Genomic DNA, 22,425 nt, shown 5'->3' on the forward strand with positions numbered 1-22,425 from the left:
AGCGTGCGCCACCACGCCCGGCTTTATTCTTTATTTATTTTTTATTTTTTTTTATTTTTTTTATTTTTTTGCGGGTCTGGGGATGGAACCCAGGGGCCTTTGACCTCTGAGCTACACCCCCTGCCCTATTTTTTTATTTTTTATTTTGAAACCGGGTCTCACTGAGTTGCAAAGGGCCTCACTAAGTAGCTGAGGCTATCCGCGAACCTCAATCCTCCAGGTCTCAGCCTCCCGAATGCTGGGATTACAAACGTGCGCCACCACGCCCGGCTTTATTCTTTATTTTTGAAACAGGGGCTCACTGAGTTGCAGAGGACCTCACTAAGTAGCCGAGGCTGTTTATGAACCTGGATCCCCCTGCCTCAGCCTCCCAAATACTGGGATTACAATCGTGTGCCACCACACCCAGCTCCATTTTTTTTTTCCATGTATTTATTGGCCATTGGGGTTTCTTCTTTTGTGAAGTGTCTATTTAGTTCACTTGCCTTTGTGTGTGTGTGTGTGTGTGTGTGTGTGTGTGTGTGTGTGTGTGGTATTGGGGATTGAACCCAGAGGCATTCTACCTCTGAGCTATACCCTTAGCCCTATTTTTTATCCTTTATTTTGAAACAAAGTCTTAGTAAGTTGCAGAGGGCCTAAGTAGCTGAGACCAGCCTTAAACCTGTGATCCTCCTATCTCAGCCTCCCAAGTACTAGGATTACAACCGTGCACCCACCATATCCAGCATTTGCCTGTTTTCGGTTGGGTTATTTTACTTTGGGCAGTAAGTCTCTGGAGTCTGTAGATTTTAGATATTAGTCCTCTATCAGAGGAGTAGGTGGCAAAGTTTCTGCTTCCGTTGGCTCTTGATTAAGATTCTTGATCGTTTCCTTTGCTGCACAGAAGTTCCTCTCTCTGTGCTTTTTCTTTTCTGCCTGAAATACAGGTCTTCAGTCCCTATCCAAGATCCTTGCTGTCAGGTATATTTCAGAATTTAAAATTGTGGCAGCTCGGGGTATAACTTCGTGATAGAACACATGTTTAACATAAGCATTGCCTTGGGTTCAATCCCCAGCAAGAAGAAAGAGTGAAAGAAAGAAGAAAAGAATTTGGAATTGTAATATAATATGTAATAGAGTATGGTGTGTGATCCCCAACCCCCCGCAACAACCAAACTTTTACTATTATGAGTATTTCTGCTATAGAACACACAAATATTTACACTAAGTGGCTTAAACAGCCCATAAATACCTTCATGTCAGTTCAGGTTAAGATTTACCACCAAATAAGTTTGGATGCCAAACTTTGGAGGAAAAAAAAAAAAACAACTTACAGTCATCAGAGCTTTTGAATACTACAGAGAAGGGATCGTGGACCTAATTAGGATTCTTCTTTTAATGGGAATTTAAAAGCACTTAAGGAAGTAAAGGATATCAATAGAGACCTCAAGCAGCTGTCAGGGTTGGGGGTTAGCTCAAGTGATGGCGGCACGCTTGAAGATCTCCGGTAGCCCAACAAAAGAAAGAAACACAAAAGGCTGTGTGCTCCCGAACCCACAATTTTTCACCAAGAAATGGGCCTCAGTCCCTCCCAGTTCCATCACAAGGGATTCACTTTAGTTTCAGGGCTGCCTGGGAGGCACAAGTTCTCTCTGAACCTCTAGCCAGGTTGCTGGGCATCTGGATGGCTCCATCTCCAACAAGGAGTCTTAGAGCTGGGGGGAGAGAGAAGGCAGAGCGTGTGTGTGTGTGCGCGCGCATGTGTGTGTTTTACTGAGAATAGAACCTAGAAGCATTGTACCCCCAAGTTACAGCCCCAGCCTCCTTTTTTCTCTTTCTTTCAATTTTTTTTTTATTTTTGGTAGTACTTGGGATTGAACTCAGGGGCATTCTACCTCTGAGCTACATCTCCAGCCCTACTATTTTTTATTTATTTATTTTTGTTTGTTTATTGGTACTGGGGATGGAACCCAGGGGCATTGTACCTTCGAGCTACATACACCTCCAGCCCTATTTTTTTATTCCTTTTTTTTGTAACGAGAGTCTCACTGAGTTGCAAAGGGCCTCACTAAGTAGCTGAGGCTGTCTGTGAACTACGATCCTCCTGTTTCAGCCTCCCAAATACTGGGATTATAAGTGTGCACCACCACACCCAGTTCATTTTATTTCTTTATTTTTTTGTGGTACTGAAGGTTAAACCCAGGGGCTCTCTACCTTGAGCTACACCCCCTAGTCCTTTTTGTTTTTTGTTTTGAAACAGAGTCCCAATAGGTTGATAAAAATCTCACTACTCTCTGAAGCTATCCTTGAATCTGCGATCCTCCTCTCTCAGCCTCCCAAGTACTGGGCTTACAGGCGTGCACCACCATGCTGGCTCTCTCTCTCTCTCTCTCTCTCTCTCTCTCCTCTCTCTCTTTTTTTTGGTGTACTGGGGATGGAACCCTTCTACCTCTGGGCTACACCCCCAGACCTATTTTATATTTTATTTGGAAACAGGGTCTCTTAAGCCAGCTAAGGCTGGCTTCAAACCTGCGCAATCCTCCTGTCTTTGCCTCCCAAGCGTGGGGATTACAAGCGTGCTCCACCACACCTGCCTGGCAATCTCATTTTAAACTGCTTTCAGCCGTGCCCTTGAGAACTCAGAAGGAAAACAAAGTTGCACATCTCTAAGGTCCTGGATCCTAGGTTAGGTTCCTAAGTCCTTGAACCTTTTCCCCACATGCATGCTTAATAACATTAAAAGCATATTCTGCCAGGCGTGGTGGCGCACACTTGTAATCCCAGCACTTGGGAGGCTGAGACAGGAGGATCGCACGGGTTCAAAGCCAACCTCGGCTACTTAGTGAGGCTCTCAGCAACTTAGTGAGACCCTGTTTCCAAATAAAGTATAAAATAGGTCTGAGAGTATAGCCTGGAGGTAGAAAAGCCCCTGAGTTCCACCCCCAGTACCACATACACACAAAAAAAGCATATTCTAAACCAGGCATGGTGGTGCACACCTGGAATTCTAGTACTTGTGAGGCTGAAACAGGAGAATAGCAGGTTAACCTCAGCAACTGAGTCAGGCCCTCCACAGCTTAGTGAGACTTTGCTTCAAAATAAAAAAATAAAATGGCTAGGGGTGTAGCTCAGAGGTAGATTTCCCTGGATTCAATCCCTAATACCCCCCCACACACACACACAGAGCTGGGGATGTAGCTCAGTGGTAGAATACTTGCCTAGCATGCCCAAGAATGCATGGGTGTGATCCCCAGCACCGCAAAAGAGGAGGATTCTATTTCTCCCCGTGTGTGTGTGTGTGTGTGTGTGTGTGTGTGTGTGTGTGTGTGTAAGTAAGTAAGTAAGAATTGAACCCAGGGGTGTTCTACCTCTTCGCTATACCCTCAACCCTATTTAATTCTTTATTTTGAAATGGGGCCTCAGGCCGGGCATGGTGGCGCACGCTTGTAATCCCCACGCTTGGGAGGCGGAGACAGGAGGATCGCGCAGGTTCGAAGCCAGCCGCGCTGGCTTAAGAGACTCTGTTTCCAATTTTTTTAAAAAAGTATAAAAATAGGTCTGGGAGTGTAGCCCAGAGGTAGAGGGTTTTCAGGAACCCCAGTACCACCAAAAAACAAAACAAAACGAAAAAATGAAACGGGGCCTCGCTAAGTTGGTAAGGATCTCACTAAGTTGCTGAGACAGGCTTTGAACCTGCGATCCTCCTCCCGTCTCGGCCTCCCAAATACTGGGATTACAGGCGTGCACCACCACACCCTGCTTATTTCTCGCCATCTTCCCAGGCCACGCCCAGTGTCAAGGAGCCCCAGATAAAAGGTGAGGCCTACCCTTTGCTCATAGTACTGTCTACAGTGGCCGGTACTCCAAGCAAAATCCCACTGACAGCAGCAGCTACCACAACCCTTGCGGACCTGCTGGCTCCTGGATCAAAGCCACAAAAGGCATCCTCTTTAAACTCTTTGCTCCCGCCATCTCGGCTTCTTTTCCTGTCGCCCTGAACCTGAACCTCCGCAGTCTACCAACTCCCTGCCAAAATGAGGGCGGAGATACAGGAGCCTTCAACAGATGGTAGCAGGCATCAGCCGGGCTGAGGATTCAAAGGGTGGCAAAGCAGGCTGGGTCTCCATGGTGATGGGCTTAATGGGAGAAAAACATTATTTGTTTTGCCACCCAGGGTGAAAATGGGAAAAAAGGAAGAGATCAAACCCTCTGCAGTGGGGTGGCAGCGACCAAGAACAGTTGAAATAAGAGGATGAGGCTAGAGCAAGGATTGGCTGGACGACTCCTGGCGCATCGACGGGGAATTGTAAGGCAGAAAGAAAAGAATATGCCTGGGCTGGCCAGGAGGAAGATGCACAGGGGCAGCAGCAGAGTGCGGCTGAGGGAGCCAGGGTCGCTCAGCTCTGTCTCTTGTCAGAAGTGAGCTCCCTGGCCCTAAGACACTCCTGAAATACAGGCAGGAGACCCTCCAGTGACCCCCGCCCTCCCTCTCTAAGCACCCCCTTTGCCCCAGCAGGCACCCACCAGGCTCCTCGTGGAGGATCGGGGGCTCTAGCTCAGGCTCCGGCTCAGTGGCGCTGGCAGGCTGGACGTCCTCCGATGCCTGTGTGGCCAGAGGGGCCGGAGCTGCTCGTCCCACTCGGTTCGCCCGGGAGCCTCCCCGGCTACCGGCTTTCCGTTTCTTCTCAGCTCTGTTGGACATCGTGTGGGCAAAACCTGCAGGTACACGGGTGCTGGGAATGCATCGCCGGATCCCACCCCTAACCCAGCCCCCGGACAGAAGAGTCCCTCTTGGATTCACAAATTGAATGAGACCCCCCCAATATGACAATCTCTTCTGGGGCTACCTATACCCTGCTCGCCTACAGGAGGCTCGCACCCAATAGGGGTCTTGGGGGCTGAGGGTGTAGTTCGGAGCACTGGGTTAAAAATCAAAGTCAGTCTCAAGACCTTAGGAATAAACGGAGATGAAAAATAATAGACAACCTACTAGTGAGGGTTTAGGAAACCCCCTTGTCTACCCAGGGGTATGGGAAATGTAGGATAACCAGGAAAAGGCCTATCAAGCCATCGTATTTGGGTAAGTGAACAGACCGATGGAAAGGAAGACTGTCCCCATGCTCCCTGCCCTTTGCACTGTCAAGTCATTAAAGCAAGCCAAGATGATTTTCCTGTGTACCTCCTTTCCTCCCCAATTAAATGGAAAAAATGCACTCCTCCTGCCCACATTAAAAAATGCAACAGCCTCAGACAAAGAAGAGCAGTGTTTGCCACTCCTGTCCTTAATTTGTGTGTTTTAACTAGGAATTGAACCCAAAGGCTCTCCACCACTGAGCTACACCCCCAGTCTTTCTTTCTTTCTTTCTTTCTTTCTTTCTTTCTTTCTTTCTTCCTTCCTTCCTTTCTTTCTTTCTTTCTTTTTTTGGTGGTACTAGGGTTCCTGGAAGCCCTTCTACCTTCGGGCTACACTCCCAGACCTATTTTTACATTTTTATTTGGAAACAGGGTCTCCTAAGCCAGCGCGCGCGGCTGGCTTCGAACCTGCGCGATCCTCCTGTCTCTGCCTCCCAAGTGTGGGGATTACAAGCGTGTGCCACCACGCCCGGCTTCTTTCTTTCTTTCTTACTCTCTTTCTTGCTTCTCTCTCTCTCTCTCTCTATCTCTCCCTCTCTCTCTCTCCCCGTATGTGTTTAGAAACTCAAACCTGAGATCCTGCTGTCTCAACCTCCCAAGTACTGGGATTATAGGCATATACCACCACATCCAGCTTCTTTTTATTTTTATTTATTTATTTATTTATTTTTGCAGTTCTGGGGTTGGAACCCTGAGGCACTGTACCTCCGAGCTACACCCCCATCCCTATTTTTTAGCTATTTATTTATTTATTTATTTGCGGGTCTGGGGATGGAACCCAGGGGCATTTGACCTCTGAGCTACAGCCCCTGCCCTATTTTTTATTCTTTATTTTGAAACAGGGTCTCACTGAGTTGCAGAGGGCCTCACTAAGTAGCTGAGGCTGTCTGCGAACCGCAATCCTCCAGGTCTCAGCCTCCCGAATGCTGGGATTACAAGCGTGCGCCACCACGCCCGGCTAGCCTTTTATTTTTGAAACGAGGTCTCACCAAACTGCGAATGGCCTCACTAAATAGCTGAGGCTGTCCGCGATCCTCCAGTCTCAGCTTCCCGAATGCCGGGATTACAAGCCTGTGCCACCACGCCCGGCTTTCTCTTTAGCTTTTAATTGCTGAGGTGCCGCAGCCCTGTTTTCTGTGAAATGAGAAGATATGTGAGCAAAGTTGGCAGACTCTGCTAACAGAGGAGGAAGATCAGGATTATTTGATTTCAAATGCCCTGAGAACAGACTGGAAGCAGGAAGGACAAAAATCACCCAATAGTGAACTGCAAATTGTATAATAGGGAAAATGAAACAAAGGCCCGAGGAAGGCCCAGTGGTGCATCTCAGAAAAGAAGAACGGCAGAAAAAGAGCATCTCTGGCAGGTGTTCAGAATCCCAAGGGCAGCCGGGCCTGGTGCCACAGGCCTGTAATCCCAGCTGCTCAGCAGGTGGAGGTAGAAGCAATGGAAGTTCAAGGCCAGCCTGTGCAACTGCCTCAAAATAAAAAGTGTCAGAGATGTGTCTCAGTGGTGAAGCACTTGCCTAGCTCTACGGCTCTGGGGGTGCAGGGGTACCCCAGGGGCCATGCTGAACTCTTTAACTCAGCTATAGCCCGGCAGCCACCTGTGGCTTTCCTTCCTTAACCCCACGGGCTGCCACAGACATTGATCATAGGTTATGATTCAAACCTGAAGGATTTGTACTTTGCTTCGAGGAAAAGCTCTGTTAGGGCCAACAAATCAATAAAACCAACTAAGGCAGTGCGGCCTCCTCCATCAGCCCCCAGGGAAGCGTCAAAGCGGAGCCTCGGGAGCTCTTCCATCTGGCTCACCCCATGATCCCGCACGGCAGCCCCAGGGGCGGCTGTCCCACTAGCCGGGGACTCACTCTACGATTGGGAAATACCTCAGAGGCCTCGCCTCAAACTGCTTACCAGGAGGGCAAATTTCCCCTCACAGTCGCTTCCCCACACAACTGCCCCAACTGCCTCCTCTTCTCTCGCGCGCCAATCGCCTCTCCTAGTTCCTCCCCCCGCCACAGCTGTCCTCTCTCTCTCTCCCTCTCAACTGCCCATTTCTCTCTCCCAACTGCCCATTTTTCTCCCCCCCAACTATTCCTGCTCTCCCCTCCCCCAGCTACCCCTCGCCCCTACCCCGAGCTGCCCCTTCTCCGACACACACCTCACGACGCCGACCCTCTCCTCCCTGGGCCGACCGATGGGCCACACCAGCTAACAAGTTGCCCCGCTGCGTGGCCCTCTGGGGCCCGCGCCTGCACGCGTCGCCATGGCAACCCCGGGCGGGGAGGGGTGAGTGGCGGGTCCGAGGAGCCCGCCGCCGCTGCGCAGGCGCCGTGGTCCAGGCTCCGCAGCCCCACCCCGCGCAGGTCTCCCCGCCTGGACCGGGGCAAAGGGGCCTGGGGGCCCAGGGGCAAGCAACTAAATTTGGCGGGCGGGAAGGTGCGGGGGTGCGTGTGAGGACCACGCTGGGAGGGCTGGAGTTGAAGACCATGCCTTACGGCCCCGCAGGTCATTGAAAAGGCAGGGGGACCCAAGCGCCCGAACCCCCGCTCCCAGGTGTGTGAGCTCCAGCCCGAGCGGGTCCAGCAGATGGCGCCCGGCGTCCCGCCCGCGAGGCTCGTTTGCCACCTAGAAGGCGCTCCAGGATTTCTAGGCAGCCGTGGCTGCAGCTGGGTCCGGGAGAAAAACCGGGGCTGGAGCACCCCTGCCCTCCGGCTCGTTCTCCCTTCTAAGTCCGGACTGGGGTCTAGGATAGCTGGGCCGCTCTGGGCGGGGGAAGGGAGGGAAGACTGGAACTGGAATTTTTGGAATCCGAGGATTGGCTTTGGAAAGCATCGCTTTTTTTTTTTTTTTTTTTTTTTTTTGCAGGGTGGTGGTGGGGGGGGGGGACAAGAGGCGGAGACTCCCTGGGGAAGGTGACCCGGCCGAGGAGGGGCTTTGCTTTCTATAGGAACAAAGGCTGCGGCTAGAGGGTGCAAGAGAAGAGGGGTGTGGAGGAGGGGCAGACCTCAAAGGATGCTAGGGGGCGCTGCGGGCCGGGGGGGCCCTAGAAGGCGCCTAGAACCCTGAGCTGTACCTGGGAGTCGGGAGCAGCTTTAGGGAGATGTGGGAAATACAGGGAGGAAGCAGAAACAGGGGGTGGGGAGGCTCCCTCCCTGCTTCCATCAATAGTGCCTAATTAAGACAAAGCCAGCAGCGAGCCCACTGATTACATTTCCATGAGGAACTAAATTGATGACATTTCCTTTGCTGGAGGAGGAAAGAAGCTGGCACCTCAATTCCCCCTTTTTCTGGTACCGGTGTTCACACCTGACAGGTCTTATTATGCCAGTCTGGCAGGGCGGGTGGATTAATCCACACCCTGACCTCCCCATCCCACCTACTCGATCTTTATTTCCAGAATTGACAGCCCCTGCACTTGGCCTGCCACCGCTGCTCCAATTATCCTCAAGGCGTTTCTCTGGGCTCTGATTTGTGGCCTCCAGCCCGGCCCAGACTCCTGTTGCTGAGAGCAGGGATTGAAGGAAAGGGAGATACTGCCACACCCCAAAACCAGCTGCTCCACATGCAGGGCTATGATGGGACATGTAGGTGATCCAGTAACGGAAGGCACAGAGAGAGACAGAGACAGAGAGATGGATGGATGATAGGATTGGTCAGAGCCCCCAGGCAAAAACCCCAAAGGAGTGGAAATTTGAGGGGAGGCAGGGAGCGAAGAGCCCCAAGGGCAGGTTCATGAATCCCTCAGGGGAAGGAACTTTGCACAGACCCCATTTCTTTTCTGACTCCCCCGGCAACTGTGGCTGTGCCTAGGGATCCCAGCCCCCCACATTATGCTAAATAGGTAATCAAACATCTCGCTTTGCTAATTACTGCTCAATCCGATTAAACGCTGCTGAAGCTCATCAACAGAGGTGGAGGTAGAGGGAAGGGAGGAAGGGGGGGCAGCCACAGCTGCAATGGGGGTCTTGTCCCCAGGGGCTCCAGGGGACATCTGAGGAGCAGCCGCCAGGGGAGCAAGCGCGCCACCAGAAGGGAAGGGGGCAGAAGGTTGGACCCCCAAGTTGCTTGGCCGTGTGCATTCCCCCACAGGCGGCTCCCTCCTCCCAGAACCTCATCACCCTCAGAACCCAGGCATCCGGCCATTCCCACAGCTCCCCCCCACACACACCCCTGTCCCACATCTAATAAGTTCACTGTCAATATTTGATTTCTCAGCGGCATCTCCACGGAGAGGGGCTGGGGGAGGTCTTCCCTTCTTCCCCTACCTTGGCCCACTTTGGCCCACCCCCAGGCTCTTTGTGCCCCCAACGTTCTCAGAACGCACTGACTTAATGAAATGATATTAAAGTCTTAAGCAACTCTAAAAAGAGCAGTTGTTATGGTGAAGGGAGTGGGCAGGACGCCTGGGTCCCCGAGGGGAGCAAGGGCCAGGGAGGGGGAGAGGAAGTTAGAGGGGAGGGTCTAAGGCCCTGTCCCCACTGGGGAGCATCAGATGTGGGGTGAGCTGGGGTGCCAGACCTCAGGATCTTGGGGAGAACAGGGTATGAGGGCTGGGGGCAGCAAGGAGAGGGTGGAAAGAGAGAGGACATCCAGGGGCCAGGGTCTCAGTGTGCTGTCCAGAGCATCCATCAGGATGGAGAGGCCAGGCAGGGGGGACAGGGCCTCTGTGCCAGCAGCCTCCCTGCTGACTGTGCCCTGGGCCGGTCCCGTGAGAACCAGAGAGGCTTCCTCCACAGCCCTGACTCATCCCTCTTGCCCCCAGCCACCCCCCACAGGTGATTTGTAGCAGATGCCCCCACAAGCAGGGGCCAGGACAGTCATCCCATGCCACGAAGAAATGAGAGCCTCCAGAAAGAAGAGAGCAGGGGCCAAGGGATGAGGAGCCAAGTGCCCCACCCCACCCCACCACACTCCCCTGGGGACCCTGGCCCAGCCCCAGTCCCCTTGGGGTGGTGGGAATGCAAGGACATTTGGCTGGGCTGATTGATGAGGGAGGAGGCAGCCCCTGGGCACCGAGGCTGCTGTTTGCTGAGCACACAGATTCCTCCTCACTCGCCAGCTGCCGCCCCCCCAGCCTGCTCAGGCCCCCACCCCACCAGCCACTGGGTTTGGAGGAAGCTGACGCCTGAGTTTCTGAGAGCAACAGGAAAGAAAAAGGAGAACCAGGAAGCCATGCTTCGGCTCCCTGTGGGAATCAGGAGTACCTGGGACCTGGTGCCTTAAAACTCCCTCCAGGAATCCGCTTTCCTTGCCACCTGGCAAACACCATTCTTACCACCCATTTGTCATTGCCATTCATCCCAAATCCTTCCTCCTGCCCCCACCCAGCTCTCCAAGCCCGTGTCAGCCAGTCTCCTGCCTCTGAGCCACCCTGCAACACTTCTCCCCACCTATGTACGGATCTCCCAGGAAGGGTGATCCCTATGTCCTTGGGTGCTAACGCATACCCTTTAGGAAGGTCTCTCTCTTGCCAGCTCTCTCTTTTTTTATTCTAAACTGAAATCCCAGATGTGATATCAACCATTCCACATCAGAAATTCCCACTACAGCTGGACATGGTGGCGCACACCTGTAATCCCAGTACTTGGGAGGCTGAGACAGGAAATCTCAGGTTGAGGATAGCCTCAGAAACTTAATGAGGCCTTCTGCAACTTAGCAAGACTGTTTCCAAATACAAATAGGGCTGGGGTGTAGCTTAGAGGTAGAATACCACTGAGTTCAATCCTCAGTAGCAGAGAGAGAGAAGAGAGGGGGGGGGAGGGAGGGAGGAAGGAGAAAAAGAAGCTGGGCATGGTGGTGGTATCCCAGCATTTGGGAGGCTGAGACAGGAGGATCTGGATTTGCAGACAGCATCAGCTACTTAGTGAGGCCTTTTGCAACTCAGTGAGACTCTGTTTCAAAATAAAGAATAAAAATAGGGCTGGGGTGGTAGCTCAGAGGTAGAATGTCCCTGGGGTTTCATCTCTAGTACCACAAAAAAAAAAAAAAAAAAAAAGCAGCCTTGAGTGGTGGCGCATGCTTGTCATCCCAGCGCTTGGGAGGCAGAGACAGAAGGATCGCGCAGGTTCGAAGCCAGCCTCTCTAGCTTAAGAGACCCTGTTTCCAAATAAAAATATAAAAAATAGGTCTGGGAGTGTAGCCCAGAGGTAGAAGGGCTTCCAGGAACCCCAGTACCACCAAAAAAAAAAAAAAAAAAAAAGAAAAGAAAATTCCCATTACAATCCAGGAACAGTGATAAATGCCTATGATTCAACTACTCAGGAGGTTGAGGCAAGAAAACCACAAGCTTGAGACCAGTCCGGGAAATTTAGCAAAACCCTATCTCAAAATTTAAAAAAAAATAAATAAATAGGGCTGGGGATTTAGCTCAGTGGTAGAGCACCCTTGGGTTCAATATACAGTACTTCAAAAAATATTCCTACTGCAAGCCCTCACCCCATTTCCCTCTTCTTTTTTTGTTTCTTTCTTCCTTTCCTTCTTTCTTTTCTTTTCTTTTTTCTTCCTTCCTTCCTTTCTTTCCTCTTTCTTTCTTTCTCTTGTGATACTGGTATTGGAACCCAGATGCATTCTACCTCCAAGCTACACCCCCAGCCCTATTTTTTATTCTTTATTTTGAAACAGGGTCTACTGAGTTGGAAGGGGCCTCACGAACCACTATCCTCCTGTGTCAGCCTCCCGAATGCTGGGATGACAAGCGTGTGCCACCACGCCCGGCTCTTCCCCTTTTCTTAATACCCCAAACACAAACCTTACCCTCCCCTGGAAGAATTTATATCCCTCAATGGCTCTCTTTTGTTGGTGGTGTTTGTTTTTGCAGTGCGGGGATTGAACCCAGGGCTTCATGCGTGCAAAGCATGCGCCCTGCCGCTGGGCTGCATCCCAGCTCCACTGGCTCCCTTTGGGGGAGGGCAAAGTTTGCGCTGTCTGCCGCTCAACTCTCAGGACAGCCTTGATCCTGTGCTGTCCTGAGACAGCACAGGAGGGGGCAGCGTTAACTTCCTGGTCCCCAGCCCTCTGGTCCCTTTACTTCTCTTCTGTCTGCCAGCTCCGGACTCTGCACCCCCAGAAGCTCAGAGCACCATCCTCGCCTCCCCAGGGCTTCAAATGTACATGAAGAAAATACACTGGTTCACAGACATGCAATGAGCAAAGGGGCAAATGGAAGAGGGCGTTAGATCAGCCTCCTGAAGTGCATTCTAGACCCAGTGACTTGCCAAGAGGCTAGGGAAGGACAGGATACACCTGGAACTGGGTGTGGTGCACTGTCCTTCTTACTATCCCCACGCTGTGCTTTGCGCTTGCTGTTCCCTCTGGCTGGCGTGCCCTTCCTGGTAGAGCCTGGCTTTCTCCACATGATTACAGGTCCTCGTTGTTCCGGTTCCTGGTTTCCTCAGGGAGATCTCCTAATCTCAGGCATTTCCCCATGGACTTCAGGCCTCAATGTGGAGGAGTAGGCTCACTGTTACAGTTCCTGCCTAGCATGTGGGAGGACCTGGCTTCAATCTCCAGCACCATCGAAAAGGGGAGAGGCGGGTGCTGGGCATGGTAGCACGCACCTGTTATCTCAGTATTTGAGGAGCTGAGACAAGATGATCTCAGAGTGGAGGCCAGCACAGTAATTTAGTGAGACTCTATTTCAAAATAAAAATAAAGTAGGAGCCGGACGTGGTGGTGCACACTTGTAATCCCCACGCTTGGGAGGCGAAGACAGGAGGATCCTGCAGATTCGAAGCCAGCCTCAGCTGGCTTAAGAGACCCTGTTTCCAAATAAAAATATAAAATAGGTCTTGGAGTGTAACACGGAGGTAGAAGGGTTTCCAGGAACCCCAGTACCACCAATCAATCAATCAATAAATAAATAAATAAATAAAGTCCTGGCTTCAATTCCCAAGACCACACATACGCAAAACGTTGGGAGCATAGCTGGGTGGGATGGCACAAGCCTGTAATCCCAGTACTTGGGAGGCTGAGACAAGAGGATTGCAGGCTTAAGGGCAGTCTCAGCAACTTAGTGAGACCTTATTTCAAAAAAATAAAAAATAGGGCTGAGAATCTAGCTCAAAAGTAGAATACATCTGGATTCAATCTCAGTACTAAATATATAAATAAGGTGCAGGACATAAATTTTGTTTTTTGGTACTGGGGATTGAACCCAGGGGCATCTTACCTGTGAAATATACCCCCCAGCCGGTTTTTACATTTATTTATTTATTTATTTATTTATTTATTTATTTATTTATTTATTTTTGCAGTACTGGGGATTGAACCCAGGGACATTCTACCTTCGATCTTTTATTCTTTTTCATTCTTTTGAAACAGGGTCTCAATAAGTTGGGGAGGGCCTCACTAAGTAACTGAGGCTAGCCGCGAACCTGTGATCCTCCTGTCTCAGTCTCCCAAGTACTGTGATTACAGGTGTGTTCCACCACACCCAGCTATGAAAAAAATTTTTAAATAAATGTTTTAAAATGTGGACTTGCCAAAACAAAACCAGGGACTTTGTCTTACAACGCACTCCTGGTGCCTGAAATAGTCTCTGGAACAAAGTAGGCACAATGGTGAGTGGCTGAATGAACAAATTAACCAATGAATGTCTTCCTGCCTCTCTGTTCTTTTCACTGTAGTTGTTACCCTACAAGTGCGTTTGGGTGCTTGTACCCAGAAAGCCAACAGGATGGCATGTGTTAATCTGTGCAGAACACAGCATTCTCAAATAGCTCAAAAACTATATGTCACTGCACATGGGAAAGGTTGTAGGTGTCGGGCTGTTAATGTCAGGCGGTTGGTGGGGAGTCCATGGCTGCCAGGGCTCCGAGGGGGTGTGTCCCGCAGCACCGTGCGGGCGCATGCCGTTCCTCTCCCCAGCTGTGCATCGGTCCCCAGGTGTCTTCCTGTCTCTGCCTTGGCTGCTTTGGTGAGGTGTTTTTCTGTCATGGAGACAATTTATCCACTTCTCTTCCCTCTTGTTTCCACCTGTACCTCTAGACATATGTGTCATGGGGACACTCCCTCAGCTCCCTTGCCCCCTCACACATGCAGCCCTGCCCCAGTCTTGGACCCCTCCCTTTCTCAGTGGGCCCTGTTGCTGGGCTCTGGGTTGCCATAGTGACGGTTGCCAAGTCCCTGAGGCTGATAGCCAGCGATGGGGCTGTCGGCTCCATCCACGCGGGAGGCTGAGGGGGGCTTCCCATTGTGTGGAGAAGGGGATGTTGCCAAGACAACCAACCCCCACTAAGGGCCAGGGACCAGCCCTTCCACCCCCCTCGAGCCTCCCCACCTCGGGCAGCTCCAGTGTGGGCTCAGATGGCAGGAGTAAATTCCACACAGCCCAGCACCTGAACCCTAGTTTTGAACTCCCCTCCTGCAGTGCCAGCACCTCTCAGGACCCAGGCCACTCACTGAGATGGGGGAGGGGCAGTGGCCCCAGCGGACAGAGGAGGGGATGGGGGACCCCTTGACCCCCAGGCAGATGGGAGACAGCAGGAGGGGACCTAAAGTCAGGGGCGGTGCAGGGAGGGCAGAGGTTGTGACCCCTGCTGACTCGCTTCAGTGAGGCTCCTGACGGCTGCCTTTGTGGCCTGGAGAATAGGCTCCAGTGGGGGGGCACCTGAGCTTTTAGGGGGACAAGAGCCTGGGCTATGGGTATACCAGCAGGCAGATTTTTCTTGACCAGCCTGAGTCCTTCCTAGTTTCTTCTGATCAGCTACATCCCTTCTCCCCATATGGGTGCCCAATAGCAAAACTCCTGAGTCAGAGGTGTCTTGAGGAGGGAGGGTAAAGAATGCTTTAACATGTGACATGTCTTCACCACTTTGCTCCTAACTGCGACTTCCTTGTTCTCCAGGTGCTTTGGTTTAGCAATAGATGCTCCGCCCACACGGGACTGTATACTCACACACATTGTGTGTGTGTTTGTGTGTGTGTGTGTGCACGCACGCGCGTGTGTATGTGGTGCTGGGGGTTGAACCCAGGAGCATTCTACCCCAAAACTACACCTCTAGCCTGATTTTTTTTTATTCTTATTTTTGAAACAGGGTCTCATTAAGTGGCAGAAGTCCTCACTAAGTAGCCGAGGCTGGCCGTGAACCCAGATCCTCCTATCTCAGGCTCGCAAGTACTGGGATTACAAGCGTGCACCACCACACCTGTTTTTTGGTTTTATTTTGTTTTTTAATGGTACTGGGGGTTGACCCAGGGGCATTCTACCTCCAAGCTACACCCCAGTCCTTTTTTACTTTTGCCATTCTGGGGATGGAACCCAGGGGCATTCTACCTCCTATCTACACCCTCAGCCCAATTTTTTTAACTCTTTATTTTTTTATTAGTATTATTTTTGGGTACAGGAGGAGTTCGAGTAGTAGAAAGGGCCCTATTGAAAAGCAATTAAGGTGACCAATCAGAGGGGAGGGAATGGGGGAGGATGGAATATCTTTAAAACTATTTATTTATTTATTTATTTATTTATTTATTTATTGGTGGTACTGGGGGTGGAACCCAGAGGCTTTCTACCTCTGGGCTATACTCCCAGACCTTTTTTATATTTTATTTGGAAACAGGGTCTCACTAAGTTGCTGAGAGCCTCACTAAGTAGCTGAGGCTGGCTTCGAACCCGTGCGATCCTTCTGTCTCAGCCTCCTAAGTGCAGGGATTACAAGCGTGCGCCACCACGCCTGGCTAAAACTCTTATTTTTGAAACAGGGTCTCATTGAACTGCAAAGGGCCTTACTAAGTAGCTGAGGCTGTCCACGAACCATGGTCCTCCTGTCTCAGCCTCCCAAATGCTGGGATTACAAGTGCGCGCCACCACACCTGGCTCACCCCAGCCCTTTTTTATTTGTTTTTTTAAGAGGGTCTCATTAGGTTGCTGAAAGTCTTGCTAAATTGTTGAGGCTGGTCTTAAACCTGTAATCCTCTTGTCTCAGCCTCTCAAGTACTGGGATTACAGGTGTGTGTCATCACACGTGTGTGTGTGTGTGTGTGTGTGTGTGTGTGTGTGTGTATGTGTGTTTTACTAGGGACTGAATCCAGGGGTATTCTGCCTCTGAACTGCACCCCCACCCTTTTTTTTTTTTTTTTGTGGTAGTGGAGGTAGAACCCAGGGGCTTCCTACCTCCGGGCTATACTCCCAGACCTATTTTATACTTTACTTGGAAACAGGGTTTCACTAAGTTGCTGAGAACCTAAGTAGCTGAGGCTGGGTTTGAACCTGTGCCATCCTTCTGTCTCAGCCTCCCAAGCATGGGGATTACAAGCGTGTACCACCACGCCTCACTGCACCCTCCCTTTTATTTATTTAGTACTGAAAACTGAACCCAAGGGGACCCTACCTCTGAGCTACATCCCCAGCCCTATTTTATTTCTCCTTTGAAACAGTCTAAGTTGCTGATGCAAGCTTTAAACCTGTAATGCTCCTATTTCAGCCTCCCAGGTAGTGGGATTATAGGCATGTGCCCAGCCACATACATCCTCTTCTGAGTGTACTGGCAGCCCCTCCCACTTGGGTTCCTTCCCTCTCCCTCTCCCAGAGGTCCTAGCCTCCCTCAGCCTTCTCTCCAGCCCATGACCCTCATGCACTGCCCAGCTCACCACCCCAACCAATCCCCTCACTCCTCTTCACCTCTGCTTCATGGGTTCCAACCCTCATCTGGAAAGCCGCACGATTCATTCTCCAGCCTGTCTCATCCACTTTTGAAGTTTTTTATTCTTTTTTTTTTTTTTTTTTTTTTGGTTTTTGTTGTTCAAATTTCCCTTTTACAGTAAAACTATCGAGGTGACGGCCATACCCCGCCACCTCCCCCATGGCAATATCAACTTCCTGTTCCCGGGAAGGAGCTGGGAATTACAGCACCAGAGAGATGACTTGACCTCTGGTGGACAGAGCAACCATCTTGGCTGGTGACTGAGGTGGCCGATTTGGTGCCCGAGGGCAGCTTTGATCTAATAAGACTGAGCTGGGAGGACACTGAGGCAACAGCCAATCGTGCACTAGAGGGCAGGAAGAGGTACAGGTTGGTCACTATGGAAACAGCAGCCATTGCTAGGTACCACTGTCTAGCTAGACCAGTCGGTAGGCCACCAGTTTGGTCACTAAGAAGGGAGCTGTGTTGTGTTTGAAGGGAAAATGGGATAAACAAGACAGCCATCTGGTTACCAGGGAGAACATGTACACGTGGGTTCTTGGGGTAGTCCTGTTGATTAACAGAGATTATACTGGGCTACAGGAAAGGGAGAACAAGACCAATGGGGCCTGCCACAGCAGATGGCAGTCATCTTAGCTGTCCTAAAATCCGCACAGAGCACAAGGGAAGGGAAATCCTGGGGAACGCCACTGAACACTAGGAAAGTTCTCCTCAGTCCACCTCTGTCCTCTCACAGTCAATACGTTCCAGCTTCCTCCCAAAACAGGACGTTCCTCCTGCCCCTTCTCCACAGGGTAAGAACCGGCCACCTCCCACCCCCCACACCCCAGACTAGGCCACTTGGAGTTCCAGCCAGACCACTTCCTGTTTCAGAAGTGCTACTTCCTGTCCTGGATGAAGGCACTTCCAGCTCCTGCTGCGCCGCTTCTGCTACTTCCCAGGCCCCTTCTGTCCCGGCCTGGTCACTTCTCGTCCCAAGTGGCCCTTTCAGCATCAGGCCAAGTCCACAATGTCCCGACAGGTTCATATCTTGCTATCAGCCACTGGACAAAACGGGACACTTCTTCTCATGGTAGCTGTTGTGACCCAACCACCCCAAATGGCTGGAGTAAGTACGTAGAGGCCTGGGGCAGGGCAGAGAAGGAGGCCCTGCTGCCACGCCTGAGCTGGGGTAGAGCGCCACAGCCTTCCCTGTAAGGCCCCCATTTTTGGCGGACTGAGGGGAGGGGTTGGTATGAGAGGTCAGAAGGAGGGCAGAGAGCTGAGTGGAGAAATGCTTTGGCACCCCACCCAGGAGATGGGGGAGGCACAGGATAGGAAGCCGAGAGGGTAGAGGGAGATGGAAGGAGGAGGAGGTGAGGGAAGAGCAACAGAACAGACCTAGAGACAGAAGAGAGGGAAAGAATAAGAGATAAGAGAGAAGAGAAAAACAGTGAGAGGCAGAAAGAAAGGGGCGCCAACCCACAGACAGACCATCCCCGCCCTACTCTCGGTGGATGAGGGAGACAAAATGCCTGGGCCCTGCTCAGAGAGGAGGCTGAGCCTGTGCCCCTCCCCAAGGGGCACTGAGACGGAGGGGTGCCCACGGCCAAACGGAAGGGCGGGAGGGGGGTGGGGGTCTTAAGGGATCCAAGAGTGGAGACAAGGGCGGCAGCCAGAAGGGGCAAAGGAGATGGTGAGGCAGAGGGGGCCCAGGAGATGCCAGAGGTGTCCCTCGCAGTGTGACTTTAAACTAGAGGAACGCTCCTGAGGGCTGGATCCGGGAGAGCCAGGTGGGAAGAGCCCTCACACCTTGTAGTAGATGTTCGGAGGGCTCTGGGGGGGCCCGTCCTGCACAATGTACACAGGATGCCCATAGTCGCCACTCACCTTCTCATAGTGGGGACAGAACGGGGGGTCGGCAGCCCCGCCACCCCGCAGAGCTATCCCTAGCTCCCCAGGCTCAGCCTCCCGAGGTCCCAAACCCCCGCCACCCCCCAGGCCCAGAGACCCTCCCCTCCCGAAGGAGCCGGGACCAGGGTGGCGACTCTCCGAAGGCTTGGCCCGCCGTCTCCGCCAACACATGGCACCCCCAGCCCCTGCCACTCCCAGCAAGAGCAGCGCCAGCCCCCCCGCTGCCCCGGCCACTGCGGGCATGCTGGGAGGGGGCAGGGGGCCTTCAGCACCCCGGGAGGTTGCATTGCTGGTGGGGTCACCTGGCAGGGAAGGGGTGAAGGAGGAAAGAGGGGGAGGGGCTGAAGGAGCCACCTGGACATCTGGACACCCAGCCCTGGGGCCCCCAGGGGACCCCTACCTCCCTTCCCCCGAGCCCCCCCAGAATCCAGGTGTCCAGCCCAGCAGCTCCCTGCCACGCGTCTTCCTCCCCACTTCCCTGACAGCACTGATTGAAGCACTGACATGGCTAATTAGTTCTAATTGAGCTTTCTCCTCATTTGGCTCCCATTCCCCTCCCACCCTCCCATCCTCTCTTCTCTTTCCTGTATCACCACCCCCAAAACATGAGACGGAGGGGAAGGCGAAGGCAGGGCAGCAGGGGTCTGAGAGCAGAGAGGGCAGGCGCCGGCCCCTGCTTCCTACCTGGCATGCTCTCCTTCCCGGGCTCCAGGCTGTGCGCCGCCCCTCGGTCTCTCTCCATGGGCATTTCAGACACAGGTTTTCGGGGAAGGGCTCCTCCTCGGGGACCTGGAGATGGTAAAGACCCCAGAGAGCGGCTGAGACAGCTGCCCCTGACCGTGACGCTCCTGCCTGAACCTAGCAGCTCCTAGCAGGAGTCCCCAGTCCCACTCACTTTGTCCCACTCGGAGCAGCACCTTCATGCCTCTGGTTAGGCACACACCCCCCTGCAAGCTCTCCAGGCCTTCCCGGGTCCCATCCGATGTGGCTGGAGGAGAAGAGCAGATACAGAAGTCAGCGGTCCAGGGTCTTGCTCCTATTCTGTCCCCATCTCCTAGCGGGGAGGCATCGGGTCCCTGTCCCTCCTTCACCCACCCTCGACTGCAGGGACAGCCCCCACCTGACCCTGCCCTCTGCCCAGCAGTACCAATTATGTAGTAATCGTGGTGCGAGCGGAACTCGTGGCCCCAGAGGTTGGGGCTGTACTCCTGGAATTTGATGGTGAAGCGCAGGTCCAGGTCTGGTCGATCACAAGTGAGGAGGAGGTTTGGGGCAGGTGGTGCCTCGCAGCGCCGGCCCTGGGCACCCCCTACCAGGTACAGCTTGTAGAACTCATAATTAGGAGAGGAGTGGGGACCGGGAGGTCGGGCCCGGGGGCACAGCAGGTCTAGGCGATCTCCGATCTGAGGATAGAGCACGTAGCCACCCTCTGCCTGGAACCTGTGAGGAGGAGGGTGAGGTGGGCAAGGAAGAGATGTCAGGGGTGTGGCCCCAGAGCTTTCCCTCTCACCCCACAACCTTCCAGACCAGCGGTGCTTAGCTCCTGCCTGCTCCCTTTGTCTGGGTGGAAGGTCTGTTCTGTGAGTATAAGCCCAAGGACTCTGACTTCGCATCAGCAGCAGCAGGAAGCCAGGCTCAGAGGTCTCCTGCCCCTTGGTGTGCCCAAATGCACTCTTCAGCCCGCCCTCGCCACATGCACACTGCCATCTCCCGCTCCATCACCGGTGCCGTTGCCATGGTGACAGGATGCCAGTTACCAAGGAGCTGGCCTCTCTGGAACCACACAGCCCACCCCTCCCAGGTGACTTCACTATTCTATGACAGTCAACCATGGGGGCAGAACCCCCACCTCCAGGGCACCACCGAATTTCAGGGATCTAGGGGCAAAGGGGCAAGGCAGGTGGGGAGAGGGGTGTGGAGGGCAATCCCAACCAGTGTCCCAAGTTAATGGCACAAGGAGACAAAATCCTGGTTTGGCCATGGCCCTAAATGGGGCTAAAGAGAACCAGGCTGCGGAGGCCGGCTGCCCAGGTCATTCCCCTGCTCAGTCCCCCAACACTGGGGCTCAGACTTCCTGGGAAAAGTGCTCTCTTGCTCTGGATTGAAGTAGGTGACTTTTCTTAACCACAACAAACACAACCAGGCAGCTCCTGGGCCAGTGAGCGGGGCACCTGTGGGCCCAGCACAGCCACATCTTGCCAGCCACTATAGTCCCTCCCTGTGCACCTGCAGCTGAGATAGTGTATCACCCCTGGGTCCCTGGGGACTGCTGCCCCAGTATCTTCTTGGACTCCCAAAAGACCCGCTCCCTCCCACCCAACATTCAGAAGAGCCCCCAGGACATCCTATCTGCTTTTTCTCTACCCTATCAAAATAAGCCCAGTTTTTGTCTTCAAGCTACACCTGATACTCAAACTGCAGCCTGGAGTTGGCGGGTGGGACATCCTGATTACAGAAAAGACACCGAGATTATCTCCAAAGAGATATGGGAGGGAGAGAGATGGTGCCAGGATAGGGAAACAAGAGGGAGGCGACTGGGAGGAATAACAGCTCTCCTTTTGTGAGCATGCTTTACGTTCAAACACCTTACCTCTACCCCTCATAACAGCTGTAAGGATTGAGGATACAAACTCAGAAAGGTTAAGTGACATGCCCGAGGCCACACAGTTGAAAGCAGCAGAGCTAGGGTTAAGAGCAAGGATTTGATGAGCTCAGAAGCCCACCACTCTCCCAGGGTCTCCCGTGGCCTCCCGGGACCCTTTTGCTAATGGGAATGGGAACTGCATGGAAGCAAGGGACCCAGATGACCTCCCAAATGCGCTGTCCTATCCGCCCCATGTGGCTTGAAGTTTCATCTGACCCCTGGCCTCTTTTCAGAGCAAAGCAAGCATGCCAGGAACAGAGGCCCTGATGGAAGAGTGTGCAGCAGGGGGTGGGGGTGGGCATGGGAGCCCTCAGAACTCCAGAGGCCAGGGGGAAGGAGGGAGGTTTGGGGGTTCCAAGGCTTCTCCCAGAAAGAAGCCCCTTAAGACAGGAAGGCAGGAATGCATTCCGGCTGGGAAACTGTTCTGCCAGGGGTTGGAGACCCTCTGGCTGTGGGCAAGAGTTGGAAGGCAGACTAAAGAGTCAAGAAGCCTTGGGGAAGTTGTTCCCAAAGCCCCCAAACCGAGCCCCCTTCCCTCCCTTCCCTCCAACACCCAGTCTCTCCTGAGAGGGAGGCACCCTGCCTTCCCTCCCGCAGCGCCTGAGCAGCACCTATTCAGCAGCTCTCTCCTGAGAGCTGACATTAACCAGGCTCCCTCCAAGCCGCTGACACAGGTCTCCCACAGATCCAAAGAGCCACACCACTGCCCTCCCACTGCTGGGCACTTCTTATCTCTGCCCTTTTGGGGTCTCCAGACTCGACACAAGGATATCACCGCCCACCTCTAGATCTGTGTGGGACCCAGGAATCCGGCTCCTGAGCCGGCTAAGTAACCTGTCACCTCACACCAGGGCTCCAGCACCTACCCTCCTGCCTCCTCCCTGCTCAGAGAGCTCAGGCCCCAAGTCCCCAGAGCTTCTACACCTCCTGCCCCCCCATGGGGTCTGGGGTGTCCCCAGCCCCAGATCGCTCACCTCTTGTTCGCTGAGTTCCAGTAGACAGGCTCCAGGCTGAGCCCAGACACCAGCCCCAAAAAAACCAGCAGCAGCAGGGCCCCGACTCGCACGCCCCCCAGCCCAGAATGGGGGGCCCCCATGACCCCGCCAAGGCCTGGGGGGCGGGGCACCAACTC

At 53.0% G+C, this 22,425-nt stretch overlaps 2 protein-coding genes and 1 long non-coding RNA gene across 3 annotated transcripts in view; all 3 read right to left on the bottom strand.

The window, feature by feature from the left end:
• The window catches only part of DNAH2 (dynein axonemal heavy chain 2), a gene marked incomplete at both ends in the record, with an annotated part of 149,928 nt that extends 145,247 nt beyond the window's left edge, over window positions 1-4,681 (bottom strand). Inside the window, one exon of the mRNA XM_080712978.1 lies at window positions 4,504-4,681. Coding sequence (XP_080569104.1) covers window positions 4,504-4,681 — 178 coding nt within the window. The remainder of the gene's footprint in view (window positions 1-4,503) is intronic.
• LOC308275117 overlaps window positions 1-22,425 on the bottom strand; it is a 562,357-nt gene that overhangs the window by 301,526 nt on the left and 238,406 nt on the right. The gene's annotated exons all lie outside the window — the stretch shown is intronic.
• On the bottom strand, window positions 18,542-22,389 carry EFNB3 (ephrin B3; the record flags this gene model as incomplete). The annotated part of the gene is made up of 5 exons (XM_080712298.1): window positions 18,542-18,951; window positions 19,334-19,438; window positions 19,545-19,637; window positions 19,797-20,089; window positions 22,268-22,389. The coding sequence occupies 5 exons, from the start codon at window positions 22,387-22,389 to the stop codon at window positions 18,542-18,544; spliced, it is 1,023 nt and encodes a 340-aa protein (XP_080568424.1).

The sequence above is a fragment of the Muscardinus avellanarius genome (assembly GCF_963383645.1).
Source record: "Muscardinus avellanarius genome assembly, chromosome: 16".
NCBI classification, from domain to species: domain Eukaryota; kingdom Metazoa; phylum Chordata; class Mammalia; order Rodentia; family Gliridae; genus Muscardinus; species Muscardinus avellanarius.